Source organism: Grus americana, chromosome 3 (genome assembly GCF_028858705.1).
Source record: "Grus americana isolate bGruAme1 chromosome 3, bGruAme1.mat, whole genome shotgun sequence".
Taxonomy (NCBI): Eukaryota; Metazoa; Chordata; class Aves; order Gruiformes; family Gruidae; genus Grus; species Grus americana.
In genome coordinates this window covers 17466537-17482682 of record NC_072854.1, presented here as the reverse complement: position 1 = coordinate 17482682, position 16146 = coordinate 17466537, and the positions used below count along the sequence as shown (strand labels likewise).

Sequence of the window (16146 nt, the reverse complement as noted above, 5' to 3'; positions counted from 1 at the left end):
GAATTAAAAGACCATAAGTTGCGAGGTATCTTTGACATCATACAAAGCAGAATATACAATTTATTTTGCAGCGAAAAAGATAGAAAGCTCATTTAGTTTTGATGAACAAAATCTGGGCATACCTGTATAAAAATAGTAAATATGGTCAACACTGGGAAGGAAAAAAAGGTACTTAAGCTAAAAGAGACTGCCAGGACAAAACCAAACCTGCATAAATTAGATGGGAATATAATTAGGTTGAAAGCTAGATACCTAATCAGAGAAAGGAGTTCAGGAACAGCTTACTAACTGAAGCAATTGAAGGTAAAACACTCACTGACCTCAGGAAATTTATAAATATATCACTGTATAAACAAGTATAATATATACAACTATATACAGAAAAGAAGAAAATTATCTTTAAAACTTTTGTTTGAATGAACTTGTTCTTGGTTGATAAAGAATCAATAAGGAACTCAATATAATACTGAACTATATTAAAGCACATTATTTTGGGGAGGTTAGCACCTCAGTTAAAAATTACAGGTAATTAAGCAAGAACTTTATAACTTGTAGGAAGAATCTGCATAATAAGCAAGAAAGTAGGTATCTGCTGACAGGAATCTTGTATTTTAAGGGTAGCCATAATAAAAAGAAACTTACAAAGACAGATATTAATTTCTGAGAGTTGACACCACTTTGAGCACCAACAATTGATAGCTTGCAAAAAGGCACAATAGGAGGGACATAAGAAATAAGTTTTAATATGTTGACTTGATTCATTTAACATGCAACGAACACAGCAAAAAATATTAAACCAAGTTAACATCATGCAGTCAACACACAGTATAGAGGAGGAGGCTGGCATGAACTACTTTGGTTATGGAATTTTGTTTAACAAGAAATGAAACTTACTGTAACTCAGCTGAAGGATTTTTTTTTTTTTCATTTACTACATTAACATTTGCTGATCCCCATTACGTTTCATTTTTGATTTACCTAACAATTTATTCTTCTTGAAATAACAACATGAGAATCAAGGAAAAAATTTAAAGTATTAATATGAAGTTAATGGTATTTAAACATTTTTCTAGAACAAGACAATGACTATTTTAACTGATGCAGCAAATGCAGTAAAATTATATCATCCATATTTCTCCCAAAGCACACAATACTTGCTGGTAGCCAGATTTCTCTAATACCAGTTGGGACATGAAATATCAACAGCATAGACAGCTTCTCTTTATTTTCATGTCAAAAGCTAATGCAGCATAAATTGCAAAAAGTTTCAGGCATCTTAAGAGCAATTCATTTTAAGGAAAACTGCTTACCTGGAAGAAGAATTCATCATAGGTTTACATTTATTTCTATTGCCTTTGTTCAGATTGCCAGCAAGATTATGTGGTAAAAAGCTAGGAAGTCCTACTGGGCAATCAGTAGATGCATGTCCAGAAGTACTGATACTGGCAGATTTGGTTAGTTCCATTTATTTGCAATAATTTTACTAGACAATATTTTTCTGCAGAAATAGGATTTTAGTACAGAACATGTGATGAGCCTTTACTGAGCCAAAACGTTTAAAAACAAAAGAAGCATCTGTAACTTTGCCAATACAACGCATCGATGCGGACTACAGACTCTGAGGTGCCAGTTGATGCAGTGAATTCTCCTGTGTCTTTTGCTTTTCCTAAATACTTGCTCAACAGATGAGCTTAGGTGCTTTGTCAACATGTGGAGCAGTTAGAAGTGTTATCATCCTCCAGCCTCTAGTTTACAATCCTGTGCTGCAAGTAACTACAACTACAGACAGGGAGAATGGAATGTGCAAAGGGTCCTCCTCTGCATTCAAAGGGTGGAAGCGGCTGGAGATGACACAACCAATTGGGAAGCACTCCCCATTAGCCCAGCTGTGGGGATGGTAACCTCCGGATGGTAGGACGAGACAAGCTGCTATGCGTGGGAATGCCTTCAGCTGCTCCAGCAACAGTTGGTGGTCCACAAGTTAAGCAGAAAACAGGTAATTGATGCTGGAATTGGCAAAAGCCATTTAGCTGAAGTGTTCCAGTCAACTCCATGATAATTCCGGTTTTTATATGTGGTAATAATTATCTTAGGCACACACAAATTTAAAAGTCTGATATGCTGCTATTTAAGAGAATATAAAAAGAATTAAAAGATAATATTCAGTACCCTGTGCATTAAACTAATTGTATTAAATTTGAAAAGTAACAAGCTTCAAGAGCTTTTGATTTTAATTCAGACCATACAATATCTCTTGTAAGGTATGATCAACTGGATTTTCTCCTGTATTTGGTCTGTTTTCCAATAAAGGAACAAAGAGAAAAAAATAAATATGTTGTATGGATTACTAGCCATAGGGTTATGGCTACCACAACTTTTACTACACCTTCAGATCAAAATATCCATCTTTAGTACCTCTCTACATTAATGAAAGCAAGAAGAATAAAACGATTTCTATGAGTGTTTTTCAACTTGTTACATATGAATGTTTTCTACTTGCTGTGAGCAGACATTAAAGAATAGTAGAATTTGAGAATTTTCATGAAACCTTACTGGAATTTTGAAGTCTCATCAGCCTTCAAATGACAAAATGCACGCTTTGTCCTTACCAAGACTTTTTGTGTGCAGAGTATATGCTTTGAAGCAAACATGCATGAACTGTTTCATCTAAAGACAGCTTTTTACCATATAAGCTTGTTAGGAAGTTCCAATTTAATTTGCTTTTGTCCACAAGATCCAAACTGGAAACCATGGAGAAAACCTGCCTTAAAAAAATAAGTATTTAACTTTTTATACAGAGTAGTATACTGTTGATGAATGAACTCCAGATACAGCTCAGAAGTTATGCCTGTAAATGAACAGTGCAAACCGAGCTTTTCATGCAATGATTACGTAAGCATCGGCACTGCAAGAGTCATACATCTTACATTTGGAGAAGGATCCGTTTGTTCATATTTTGTATCTTCCTTCCCATTTGCTTCAGACTGTTGCAGTTGGTATGATCTGCCTTCAATGAAAGTAATATAGTCTTTGTAAGAGCATAACGGGCCTGCCAGGATACCCATGAAATTACAGTTGTAACTTAAATACTCCAGTAGACTTGGCATGCGTCTGTAATTCAAAGACAAGCAACTCGTGAGATGGAATGTGTAGTTCTACAGAATGTCCACAGTAGGAAAAGTCATACTCCATGTTATTGCTTACTCTAACTGCAGTAAAAAAACAAATGTTGTGTGTCTTTTGTAATTCACAACTTAAAGATTCTACGTAGCATTTCTTTCCAATCCACACTGAGCATTTTCAGACAGATCTCCTTAACTCTGGTAACTTTCTCCTTGCCCAGTAGAGGTTTTTGACTGAAGCTAAGCCTGGGGAAGGAGGAGGAATGGTGTTTCCCTAAGTGTTTGTTCAACTGTTTTTGTTTCCTCTCCCCACCCCCCCAATTGAATCAGTAAACAAAGGTTTGTGTTAACTGGCAATAATTTCAATTAAAGAAAATGCCTCAAGTCAAGACTGTTTTGCCCAGGTCAACATATTATTTTCAAGTCTCCTGAATGAAGAAAGGAGAAAAGGTAAGTTAAATACTGAAAACCAGAATTAAACGAACATGTTCCTTCACCAGCTACTTTATATGTGTACTAAATGTTAACTAGTCTCCTGTCCGATATGGCATTAATTTGCATAAACTGCATAGAACATAGAATGTTTTTCTTAAATAAGTATAAAACCTACTTCTAGTGGTATTTTCCAGGAGAACAGATGAATTAAGCTACAAATACAAAAAGCATGGATCTGTTTTACATGAGTTTGTAAACTCTCTGTCTTGAATGTGAAACTGCAGCAACTCCGCAGAGCATTAAAGCAGCCCAGAAAACACCAGCTTCTCCCCACCCCCAAAACTGGACTCTCAGAGATGTCTGAAAGCCTACCTTACAGCCAAGCACCTCTGTGATGGGGTCAAATCTTCATTTTTTCGAAACATTCCTAGGGAAAAGGACAGGAAAAAGGAAAAATAAAGAAAAGCTAAACCACCTCACATTAATTAGCAGGCTTTTTACTCTGTAGAGCAAGCCTCATGCTGCAATGTAATTTCTTAAGCCCTCAAGTAATTTCAGAGGTATTATGTCACATAACATTTTTGCTGGAGTTCGATCAAACAATTCTTAATGTTGACAAAATTACAAACTCTTGTATCCTCAGTTATATCCAACAGTGCTTAAACCTGAAATCACATGGATTTCAGGAAAGCATTAAGGCGGCTTGTAATAAGTGTTGACAAATACAACTCCCCTACATTGGTGGAAGATTTCGAAGTCTGCATGTTTTAAAACTCACTATTCCCAGTCCTGGAAATTGGACAAGCCCCAAACTCCTTTCGACACTGCAGTAACCCAGGGACATTACACTAGCCATTGCACTTTTGATGTATAGTATAAGCACAGTCCAAGATAGATTTAAGCAATTCAAAACTCAAGGCAGACCTCAAGAGCTGCAAGTAAAGATTGTAAACAGGGTCCAGAGAAGCAGGCACAACAGCAAAAGGTGCTCAAGTCTTCTTCGTGAGCACTAAGAAGCAGCCCTAACCCCTGCTAGCAGAAGGGGGCAGGCCAGGTCTAAGTTCAGCAGCAAGACTGAGTTTACCTTCTTGCAATACACGGCGCTTTCTGAAATGCTGGTGCCCTACCCTTGAAGTAAAGGCTTCAAAATTTGTACTCCCATAAAAGAGAAAAGTAAAAAATACGACCCTCAATGCTTTAAATTATTACAAAATACATTAATTCAGGGGCACAGAAGAAGCAGAGCTCCTTTCTTCAGACAGCTCTGGTTTATACCAGCCAAAATGACTGCTCCAGCTCCTTCTGCAGCCTCTCCACTAGTTCAGACATTCGCACATGCATCCATTCCCTCCTAGTCACATTTGCAAGTTTTCTTTGCCACCACAAGCACTAAAAAAAAAAAATTATTTGTATGAGCATAGCTTCCCAAAGGAAATTAAGTTTATGGAATCTCACTTCAATTATCTTCCTTGCTAGCAGTACCTAAACCCAAGAGCCAATTTCTAACCAAGACTGATGAAAGAGTAGAGGTAACAGAGATATGAAATCCCAGTATGCTTTGTGAAAATAGGTGCTTCTGTAGAACAATCCTCCTCCATTGACAGAAAGGTTGCCTTCAATCCCATCCCTTGATGCCAGTAAATCCACAGAGAGGAGCCCTTATACTTGATCCAGGCATAAAGTAAGTTTCAATTGGAGCCAGTTTTTTTTTTTAGATACCAAAATCAGTCAGGCTTAAGACAAAAAAAGATGGGAGGGGAGGCCAAACCTATTTAATTCTATGACTCATGGAAATACATGTTATCTGAAGAGAAGATAACTCTCTTGTCTTTATGTGACTCCAGGAACTGTGACCTATGTGCACTTATGACTTGAAAACTGCACTTTTAGTCTTCATGAGAACAGAGGGGTTAGCAACTTGCCATCTCTCTTCCAATACAACCTGGAAAAATACATTCCTCGGTCTTGACGCTTTGCACTGGAAAGTCACCCCCATTCATACCCACTCAAGGAAAGAACCCAAAGGACAAAGCATCACCTCTAACTTCATGCAGGCACTTTCTCTTCCCCATGATTACATTTTCACATTATCTCCTTGGTGCTACAGCAAAGATTTCTATGCTGATAACTGTACTGAATAAAAAATGTGGGAGAAACATTTTGAAAGGTCCTTTAACCTTTAAGGCCATAAGATTACAGTTCTCAGGTAGTGAATCTTTGAATTTAACACAAACTTAAACAGAAGTTTAACACAAAGACTATAGATAGATGTAAATCACACCATACGACTAGCATAGGGAAGTAGCCCCTACAGAGCCTTGTCTCTCACAGCATACACAATGCAAACTGACTGGAGCAGGAGCCTCCTTCGCCATTATATTCCATATGAGTATTTTACCCTTACATTAGAAAGAGGAAGCAGTCACCAGGTGTGTCCAAATGAACTTGCATAAAACCAGGTATAAAGGTAATTAGTCAAATGAAAGATTTCACATCATCTATGTGGTATTAAAAAGGAGGGAAAAAACCCTCAAACCTAAAATAGAAGAATCTCACCACTGAAATATAACCTATACTTTTGGAGGGGTGAGGAAGAAAGAATTAGAATATTTTAAATTGGTTCAAGTTATATACATACATACATGAGAAGTCACTTGAGGCCTAAATAACCTGGTGAGCACTTGCTGTCTCAAACATACTGCATACAAGCAAGCCTCCATTAATTTTTCATCCCCTATCTCACTAAGATTTTCCTCCAGCCAGCAGCTTCTTTGAGGTCAGTTCAGCAGCTTTCCCTGTAATTTTTTCTAAAAAGTCATCTCAGTGCCTTGAAGGCCCACTTATCTTTGCATAGCACGTAAGAACAAGGAAACCATTGATCTCTGCCTGTGTCACACTCTTGAAAGCTTTCAGAAAGCTAGTTAACATTTTTTAATTCATAGAAAATACATATGGAAAAGGTGCTCTTTCATTGATGCTAATCTGAGATGAATTAATATATGCATTCAATATTTCCCAGGCAGTATATCTGCCCATGGGAACAGAGGCCTCATAAATCTTAGCTATTCCCTGCGTACTACATGTTGGAGATTAAGAAGTCCCCTGCAGCAGCACGTCATTGCTAGGACACTCATGAAGTTTTGTAACCTTTCTCTGGGGATTGTGAGAATTGTTTTCTCCTGTCCTAAAGCAGGAGACTACTGCAATGGCTGCAGCTTTCAGCTGCTACCAAATCACACAGTGGGGATTAGAGAAAATGGGTTTTATCGAACATCTGTTAGAGAGGTGAAACGATTTGGTCACTCAGCAACTATAACTTAGTTTCCTCATCTGTAAAGTAGGAAATACTCCTACATTCCTTCCTCAGTAAAAGAATTTTGTAAATCATCAGTAACAAAATTTATCCCCAGTGGTCTAGATCATGAGGAAGTTGCATCTTTTCATTCCTCCTCAGGAGGCCATATCCTAATGGTAACAAAATCAACATCTTCAGGTACACACCAATATCCTGCCATACAGGCTTTATTAAAGTATATTATGACTACTAGCATGCTCTCACTACAGTAGTACAATGTTTACAATCATATCATAGTACTACTGCAGCTTTGTGGTTAATCTGCTTGAATATATCCACCTTTGTATTTGCATGAAAACTGGCTAATCAACTCATTAATAATTCTTAGACATAAGATTATATTACATTAATAATACTTAAACATGAAGATCATATCACAGGCTCTGTTGTAATTAGAGCAAATGTTAATTTAAGGTTCTGAAATGGATCGCTAGTTGAGCCCAAATGCATGCTGTTATTAAAATATTTTAAGACCCAAAGACAGACAGACAACAGTTTTAGTTGTTACTAGCACATTGGCAGCAACAAAGGCAAACAGACACAGATGCCAGCTGAGTAAAATTGTAAAGAAACTACAAAAAGCAAGAAAAATCAGAAGTCTTGACATCCAGAGAGCTGTGCAAGTAAACGCAGGCCCAGAACAACACTTGAAGACACAGGAGGGGAGAAATAAGATTCCTTTAAACACTAATGACATGTACTGTAATCAAAGTGATTTGGTAACCGACACTCAAACAATTATGACCATGTCATTACTAACACAAGAGGAAACACTTTAAATAAATTAAATATAGATCAAGAGACAATTGGAGAGTATTAAAAGAAACTCACAGACATAAAAAGAAAGCATCAAGGTACTAAAAAAATAAGACATAAAACACACCCACACACCACCACACCATGGCAGTTTCACTGACATAATTAACAGACAAATTAGAACACAACATTCTTGGTTAAACAGCTGCAACTTTTTTGCTGTAATACCAGCACTGATACAGTGGAACTGGGTCATGACGACCGATCAAAACTCTTTAAAAGTATGTGTTTCTACATACCTAAGTGCACATTTCTCTGTCTCAGGAGTTGTTCAATTTTCTCTTGCTTATACTTTCACACCACCACCCATCCAAATACACTTTTTAAAAGAAGTAACAACAACAACAAAAGACCTATTTGAAATCAGAAGAGCACACTGATAGTTTATGAGACCTTTATTTTCAAAAACAACATTCTTAACTGACCGGCTCTCACTACAACAACAAAAAAATCCACTTAATTGCAAAAGTTGGCCAAAACACGCTATGTTCTCTTTTACCATGGGGTCACATTGTGACAATCAGCAATTCAGACTGGTGATCCTGTTCTGGTTTTGCATGTATTTAAAATCATCTAAATACAGAAATATATAATCTGTTCAACAAACATCTAGTGTATAGAAATACACAAGCTGTACATCCACATTTCTACCCTTTAAGCCAGAGCAGGCCAATACTAAAGTTGTTTGCAAGCCTTTAGAAAGATGTAGTGTCTGAATATGGGAAGTATTTGCCTTTGAGAAAAGTAAAAGGCAAAGAACCCAGTTAACTGAAAATAAGAAATGTTTATATCAAGAAACATTCTTCAATACTCCTGACACTATTATACTGTTCAAGAACAGCTAACAAAACCACTACATCCACTGCAGTTTAGATGGGACTGCTCATCTTACTAGCTGCAAACCAACAAGAAATTTACTTTGTAATTTAAAAAAAAAAGTATTGCCTGAAAAATATCCCAAGTGTATGGTGTAGTACCACAACCTGACAAGGCAGATAGCAATAGATAATTAAGACCATGGCAACTAACACCGCGTTTGCGCATAAGTTTCTCCAACATCACCTTTGTTTCTGTTTCCTCATTTCCTTCCCATTTTTCATGTGCTGCATCTATCTATTGAAATATCTCCCTTCTCTGGACCGAGACTATATTTACATTATTTTGCAGGGGGAATAGGCTCTAATAGCCTATTTGGAAATCTTACAACTTTGTAATAGTACAATAGCAATATGATGAAAAACAGCATAAAACAATCCAGCCATTGTCGTAATAGCATGCTGTTGGAGCAAAGTAAATGAGACCTAAAATACTGGTGTAAGACTAGCCTTTAACTGTATTTTGCAACTATATCACTCAAACAAAAAGGCAGAGGTAAAAAAAAATAAAAAAATAATCCTTTGAGTTGCTTATTCTTTGTACTCTTTATCCCCTTCTAGTTCTCACAGTAAATGCAGTGCCTTACCAGATCAGCTTCAATGTCTACTCTATTGCATTTAAAAATGAAAAGCACCAGATACATAGGAGGAAATAATAATTAGAAAAAAAAAACACAACAAAAAACAAGCAGCGTTCCAGGAAAAGCACATTTAAAAATTAGCAAATACAGAGCTGAAACCTAAGGTATGAGGGATGAGAGAAGGATACACACAGGAATGAAGAGGGTTTTTTGTTGTCAGAAAGCATGTGAGATTAGCCCCTGGGAACCAAGAAGCAGCTGACAGAAGTGTTATGGTTCTGGTTTCTTACCTGTATCTAGCCACACATTTTTATGGACAAGTACAACAGAGTAATATAAAGAAGTAATTTAGAAGAATTAGATTTCATGTTTAGAAGATGGGTGTTATATTAAAAAATACTTTTTTCTTTCTTTGAAGTTTTATGTATTATTTACTTTAAATTAGAGAAAAGAAATAAGAACAAGTTTGGAAGAAGCTGGGAATTTTTTTTTCCCCCCCTTTAAAATATCAAATATCAGGTCTAATGTTCCCTAGTTTTGCTGGCTGAATCTTTGGAGATTTAAAAATAAACATATCGTGAGCCCCAGAACTTCAGTGGATTATGAATATAAACATTTGAAGAGACTCTTTGTTTAAGATTCATAAAGCACTAGAATTAAAACCAAGCTGCCAAAGTGCATACAGATCAGTGAGAGCAGATTTGGATAAGGTCCTTCCTGTAAAGATCCCTGAGCTCTTACAGAATTGCAGTAAAATGAGTGAGGCTCTGTGGAGATGAGCGGGTTATAAGCAAAAGAGGGAGAATGCCATATGAACCCATTGCAAGATAGAGTTAAACAGTGACATGATCTCTTGTTCTCTCCTCTGTGTTTAACTTTTAGTACTTTATAATTGCAAAAGCTTCTCTGCTCCGCTCTTGTGAGACCCCACCTGGAGTACTGCGTCCAGCTCTGGGGCCCCCAGTGCAAGAAAGACATGGAGCTGTTGGACCGAGTCCAGAGGAGGGCCGTGAAGTTGATCAGAGGGCTGGAGCACCTCTCCTATGAGGACAGGCTGAGAGAGTTGGGGTTGCTCAGCCTGGAGAAAAGAAGACTCTGGGGAGACCTTATTGCGGCCTTCCAGTACCTAAAGGGGCCTACAGGAAAGATGGTGAGGGACTGTTTACAAGGGCATGGAGTGATAGGATGAGGGGGAATGGCCTTACGCTGAAGGAGGGGAGATTTAGATTAGATATAAGGAAGAAATTCTTTACTCTGAGGGTGGTGAGGCACTGGAAGAGGTTACCCAATGAAGTTGTGGATGCCCCATCTCTGGAAGTGTTCAAGGCCAGGTTGGATGGGGCTTTGGGCACCCTGGTCTAGTGGAGGGTGTCCTTGCCCATGGCAGGGGGGTTGGAACTAGGTGATCTTTGAGATCCCTTCCAACCCAAACCATTCTATAATTCTATGATCTCTTAGCTAGAAATTTCTCGTGCAAGTACAATCCTCCATTTTATAGCCTTTCTAAACTGCACCTGTAGACAAAACCCCTGCTTTTAGAATAACTGCAATGCACCTTTCCTTCTCCAAAATCTGCTAGTTTTATGTGATGAAAAAAAGGTACTCCAGAATATAGGATCTGAAGAACAGAAGATTCCTTATCTCCCTTAACTCTGTCATTAGCCTAAAGTGGTGCATAAATATATCTAATTCTTTCAATAAAGAATGGATATGGACATATAAGTAGTCTCCAAATCATGCAAAAATGTTTCTGCCGTTAGAGTATACATGTGTGTTACCAAAGATAATCAGCAAGGAATATAAAGCAAATCTTAACATACTGACTACTTATTTTTGATAGTGCTCATTTAAGTAACAAGACACTGTAAGAAGGAAAGAACTATCAAGGGTTTAAGTTCAAACTGTAAATCAGAGTACACCAAAGGCATACTCTAAAATTTCTCTGGTGCAAATTTGTGATCCATGCAACCTTATGAAAAGTCACTATTATACAGCAAACTTAAATTAATCCTATGCAACTTGCATAGAATTTTCCTGCTTAAAAAAAGCCCACAGTAAGTGCACAGGGTTTTAACTGTTATAGGTGTAGTTAGTTATTTATGGGATTCCATACTCATGTTCAACTTGGAATCAAGCATATCCACTTAGCTAGACAGGCTCTTATGCAGCATGAGTGAGTGGCCTTCATGATTACATCCAATTCTCTCCAGGACCTTCAAATGTAACACTGAAACGAGCTCAACACACCAAACAGCTTGCCAGGAAAAGATCAAGTCCAGAAGACTTGCCTTTACCACAAAACCAACCTAGCTACAACTAGAGTCTCGATGCTTAGGAAGATCTTCCAACACACCAACACCTTTCTTTCAGCTGTTTATTTTCATTACCTCTCCTTGGACATACTGGTGAAAATTGAGGAAGAAAAATAAAGTAATTGGCAATTAATACAGCCAAGTTTATGTGCCTAGAGGCCCAGAGTGCATAGTATAATGATTTTCAACATTATCTTCTCCCTCGTCAGTATATCAAAGTATTTTCCAGTGGAAGCATGGACTTTTGTACAGGAACAAAAACCCATTGACAGCAGGCTTCTTTTCATTAATTTCTCATGATGGACCCCTTTTAAGTTGTCTATGATTAAAAATCATTGCTTTCACACAATCTCAGTTTCCCCTGTACATCTTTTCTTAGCATCTCCTGACATCAGACTTGAAGTTGCTCTTGAATTCACATTGGTCACATCAACTTTTGAAAGTCATGTTCACACTGTGCTCCCAGCAACGGTGATCATCCAACTCAAGTGAAGGACTCTGCTAGATTCAGACACACCCAGAAAGAAAGTCTTCCAATATATTATCAGCTACTCCTCACGGGCTGACAAAGACTCCAGAGGGTCTCTGATATGAGGCCAACAAGGAACACAATTTCAAAATTGATACTCAGAATTCAATGACATCTATAAGAAATTCAGAGAGAAAATAAGCTGGGTTTATGAGGAAAATACAAATTATCTGAATTAAGTAGGAAAAAAAGTGCAGTTTAGTTTGTGATGAAAGAATAGAACTAAATGAAACATTGAAGATTACCAGGAACACTCACATGCTCGTCTCATACTACAGCTCCACTATTTGTGCATGATGGTGACAAATCGAGACTAGCTCTCTTCCCTAGCAAAATAATAGCATGAGGAAACATTTATCTTTGATACTGTAATTATTACTTCCTTATAATAAGCTGTTTCCTTTAACTTGTGTACTTTATATTCTAACTGATAATAGCTTGCAAGACTAATACTTCTGAATGTATTTTCTCTGGAAGTTAGAAATCAACTACTTTGACTGACTAGATATACCCAGCATTATTTCTTTATTTTTATTCATACAAGAATTCTTACAAAAATGTGTTTTCCTAACTTTTCATATTCATGAATGTTGTTGCCTACAGGCTTCTCTTAGTGAGAATGGAGAGAAAAACCAAAACCAAACCAAACCAAAAAAAACCCCCAAACCACGAAACACCAACAGCACTAAAGCTAGGACGCATATGAGACAAAACCATATTAAACTCCATACATAATGTTACTAAAGGAATTTCAGAAAAACTGGTGGTTTTATCCAGGTGTCTGGGCTTACACTCCCAAATCTTCAATTGACAGCTGTAGCTCCAAGTGATTCAAGCTAATTGGCTAGGTTTATTGTATGGTATTTTCAAACTTTAAAATGAAAATTACTCCTTTGAATTTAAAGGTAACTAAAAATCTGGATACCCTACCCACAAGCGCCAACGTTAGAATTCATTTTTGTCATAACTAGGGCTCACATAGCTGATGGATAAATCTGACAGGAGAAAAGACAGAAACATAGTTAGATAATCTCCCTGTTCACACTGGTATGTTAGCACAGCAAGTGCAATCATGATAATAAATGAAATGAAACTTGTACAAAGGTTTTATAAAAATCAGTATACATGACAAATTTGGGGGAGATTAACAGTTAGTATTTTAAAACAAGAGGTCCTCAACAACTGAAATTACATGTACTTGTTCTACCAATCTGTCACCAATAGTGATCTCTGAATTTGGAAATTTTTTAGCTAACTCTCAGGATCAACATCCCAGCCCAAAAAAAAGGTCAGTTGTCTTAGTCACTGGCCTCAGAAACGTAATTGGTCTTCTGATAAGTAGTATGTTCTGCACAATGTAAGTATTTTCAGAGCTTTTGTAGCATCTGAGCAACATTTCTTGGTACTTCCATTAGTAAGCATCAAAAAAAAAAAAAAAAAAATTCAATCGAGACACAAAAATATATTTTGTCCTAAAACACAAACTGAACTCAGAGTAACTCATTGACTCATGACTAACTTTCCTTAAGTTTATTTTGTATGGAAAATTAAACACAGTTTAAAGAAATCTTACCATCATGAATCTCAAATGCCAGACTAGTGATCTTCTGTGTAATTATCATCATTGGGCTAATGCAAAAAAAAGAAGAAAGAATAATTTAGAAAAAAGTTCAGGATTTTCTTTCACAGGTAAATATCAGGGAAAGCTTAAACTAATAGTCTGGGTTAATTATTCTCAACTGGAAGACTTTCAATGCAAGGACAAAGTGACTAGTTTTTGAAGCTCAAACCATTACAGAATTTTCAATGCAATGAGAAGAATTTAATCCTCAGATATAGCATTTGATAACCCATGCCTTTCATTGCTGCATTAGGTTCCACAAACACAGCCAAAGTGTGTCAACATTTATTTTCTACTAACATAGTTTCTTTTCTATAGTGGGAAGAGTAAAGAAAAAGGGGCAGTAAGAACAAATATATGCATTGTAAATTATAGCAGCAGTAAGCAAAGGACAATAAAAGTTGAACATTACTATCATTTATTTAGATACGCAGTCCACTTCCACTGTTTCTACTAACACCTAGTCCTATGCTTAAGTTTTCCATCTAGAATTATTATTTGCCTCAAGTAAACCTATCTGGCAAAACAAAAACCCAGCATAATTATGTTGATTCCAACAGAGTTTAGTTTGTTTTGAATTTGGTACGCTTGAGTGGATCTCAAACTGCCCAAGAGATTCTTCCCTGGCTAAGAAAGTCTGCTTTATCCTGAGAAATTATACCATCTTTGTAGTATCTAGGAGTTTTTGACTGATCTAAGTCCCAGCATTGCTAACCCCCAACTGGGGGGAAGGAGGGAACAGGGGAGAGAATAAAGTAGGCAACCAGAATTTAGACATTTCACTTTGAAATCAGATCTTGAAAAATCAGGAACTGTATTTAGCTAGAGTATCTGAGCTGGAGGGGAAAAAACAAATAAACAAACAAACAACCCCACCACAACAAAATAATCATACTGTAGGATGGGCACATAGTTTTGTTCAAGTCTTTTGACTGCGCTTGGCCTTTTTATAACATATTTAAGTTGGCACAGAAAAACAAATCCAAGAGCCATCAAGTCCTCCTTCATTGACAGGACTACGCCAGTATTTTGCCAGATGGCTCTGTCTGTCAAATTAATTTTTTTTTTAATGTTACGGTTATTTCAAAGCACACAATATTTCCAGTCTTCAAAATGCAATCGTGGAAAAAAGTTTTTTCTACCATATTATCAGTGCCCCAAAATCCTGATATCAAAACTAGAGTGACAGGCAAGGGTCAGCAAGGAAGAAATCTAACCAAGAACAGACAGTCTGGGAAATCCCTTCTATCTCTTTCTAGCATTTAAGCTGCAGACCTGCCTGCTGCTGGCAGAAATCCCCGACTGATTCTGAACAGAATAGGTTTTCGTTCTGTAGGTGGACATGTGGCAGCATGGATTCTACCTGGTGGAAGGATGGAGCCCAGGAGGAGCTTGGTCAGACCTTACATTAATTCTAGCTGATACAGCTGTCATTTTTATCATAGCAGACCCGGGTATTTTTTTTTTACTTCTTAAGTGGCTATTCCGGTATCTTCAGAGATTTGGCTGAGAAGCAACAATCTAGAGACTAAAAGGGGAAGAGTCCTTCCTGGAACAGTGAGGCTGTGAACCAGGACTTTAACAGTCCCTTTTAGGTGCTGGCAGAAAGACAAAGGAGGCGGTGGAAGGCTCATTGGCAGCTGGGATCTGTTAGTACTGAAGCCAGGACCACACAGCTCTGCACAAGCAATTGCACCTCCAGCACAAGGTCTCCTCAGCTTTCTCCGCTGTCAGTGCATTTATACCTTCCTTCAAACTTTTTGCAGATTCTCTGGGCTTGGACACTTTAGATTGGCATGGTGTGCTAGGAGAAATATCTAGGTAAACAGACATTCAAAGCTCTTTTGGGGCTAACCACTATGTGAATCCATGCCAACATCTTTGGAAGAACTTGCTGGTACTGGGGTTCAACAGCTGGTTAGGCAACTTTTGTTATTTTCTTGAGCTTACTCTCTTACCCTGGAATTAGAGAAAATTGTCAGAAAAATGGCCCCCTGTGGTTCATTCTCTTTCTCCTCCTGATCTGGAAGTAACCTCTGTCTCAGACCTCAAGGGAGCAGATGCAGTAGATGCCAGAGATTTAATGTGATATGCATACATCAAACTCCCAAACCTGTGCATGAAAGGATGGTTTAAATGAGGCAGCTCAAACATAACCGAGTTGGATCCAGGCTTCAGAGCAGTTCTATCCAGAGCACAGATCTCATAAATCTTTGGGCATGTTTAGACCTAGCAGAAATCTCTGAACTAACACCAAACCAACAGAGCCACTAAGACAGCTGCTATCAGAAAGCAGTACAGTTGCATTTAAGCAATGGTGTGCTCAAGCTCTATTAATAGTTTGAGAGCAGCAACAAACAAGCACAATTACACTGTTTCCAGAGTCAGCTCAGAGCTTTGATCACCACCAATGCTGTACACTTTGGCCCTACAGTGAACTGAAGGGACAGCATTTGGGTTACAGCTCCACTTCTAATGATGAAATTTAATTCAACATCAG

The 16146-nt window shown here is 37.6% G+C and overlaps 1 protein-coding gene across 4 annotated transcripts in view; it reads right to left on the bottom strand.

The window, feature by feature from the left end:
* Nucleotides 1-16146, bottom strand: part of MBOAT2 (membrane bound O-acyltransferase domain containing 2) — a 176907-nt gene that overhangs the window by 21674 nt on the left and 139087 nt on the right. For 3 of the 4 annotated variants that reach the window (XM_054820189.1, XM_054820185.1, XM_054820186.1), the window contains 3 exons: nucleotides 13599-13654; nucleotides 3930-3984; nucleotides 2928-3111 (listed from right to left, as the gene is read on the bottom strand). In XM_054820189.1, the coding sequence (XP_054676164.1) occupies nucleotides 2928-3111; nucleotides 3930-3984; nucleotides 13599-13654 (295 nt within the window). The remainder of the gene's footprint in view (nucleotides 1-2927; nucleotides 3112-3929; nucleotides 3985-13598; nucleotides 13655-16146) is intronic. The other variant, XM_054820188.1, reaches the window with a different exon arrangement.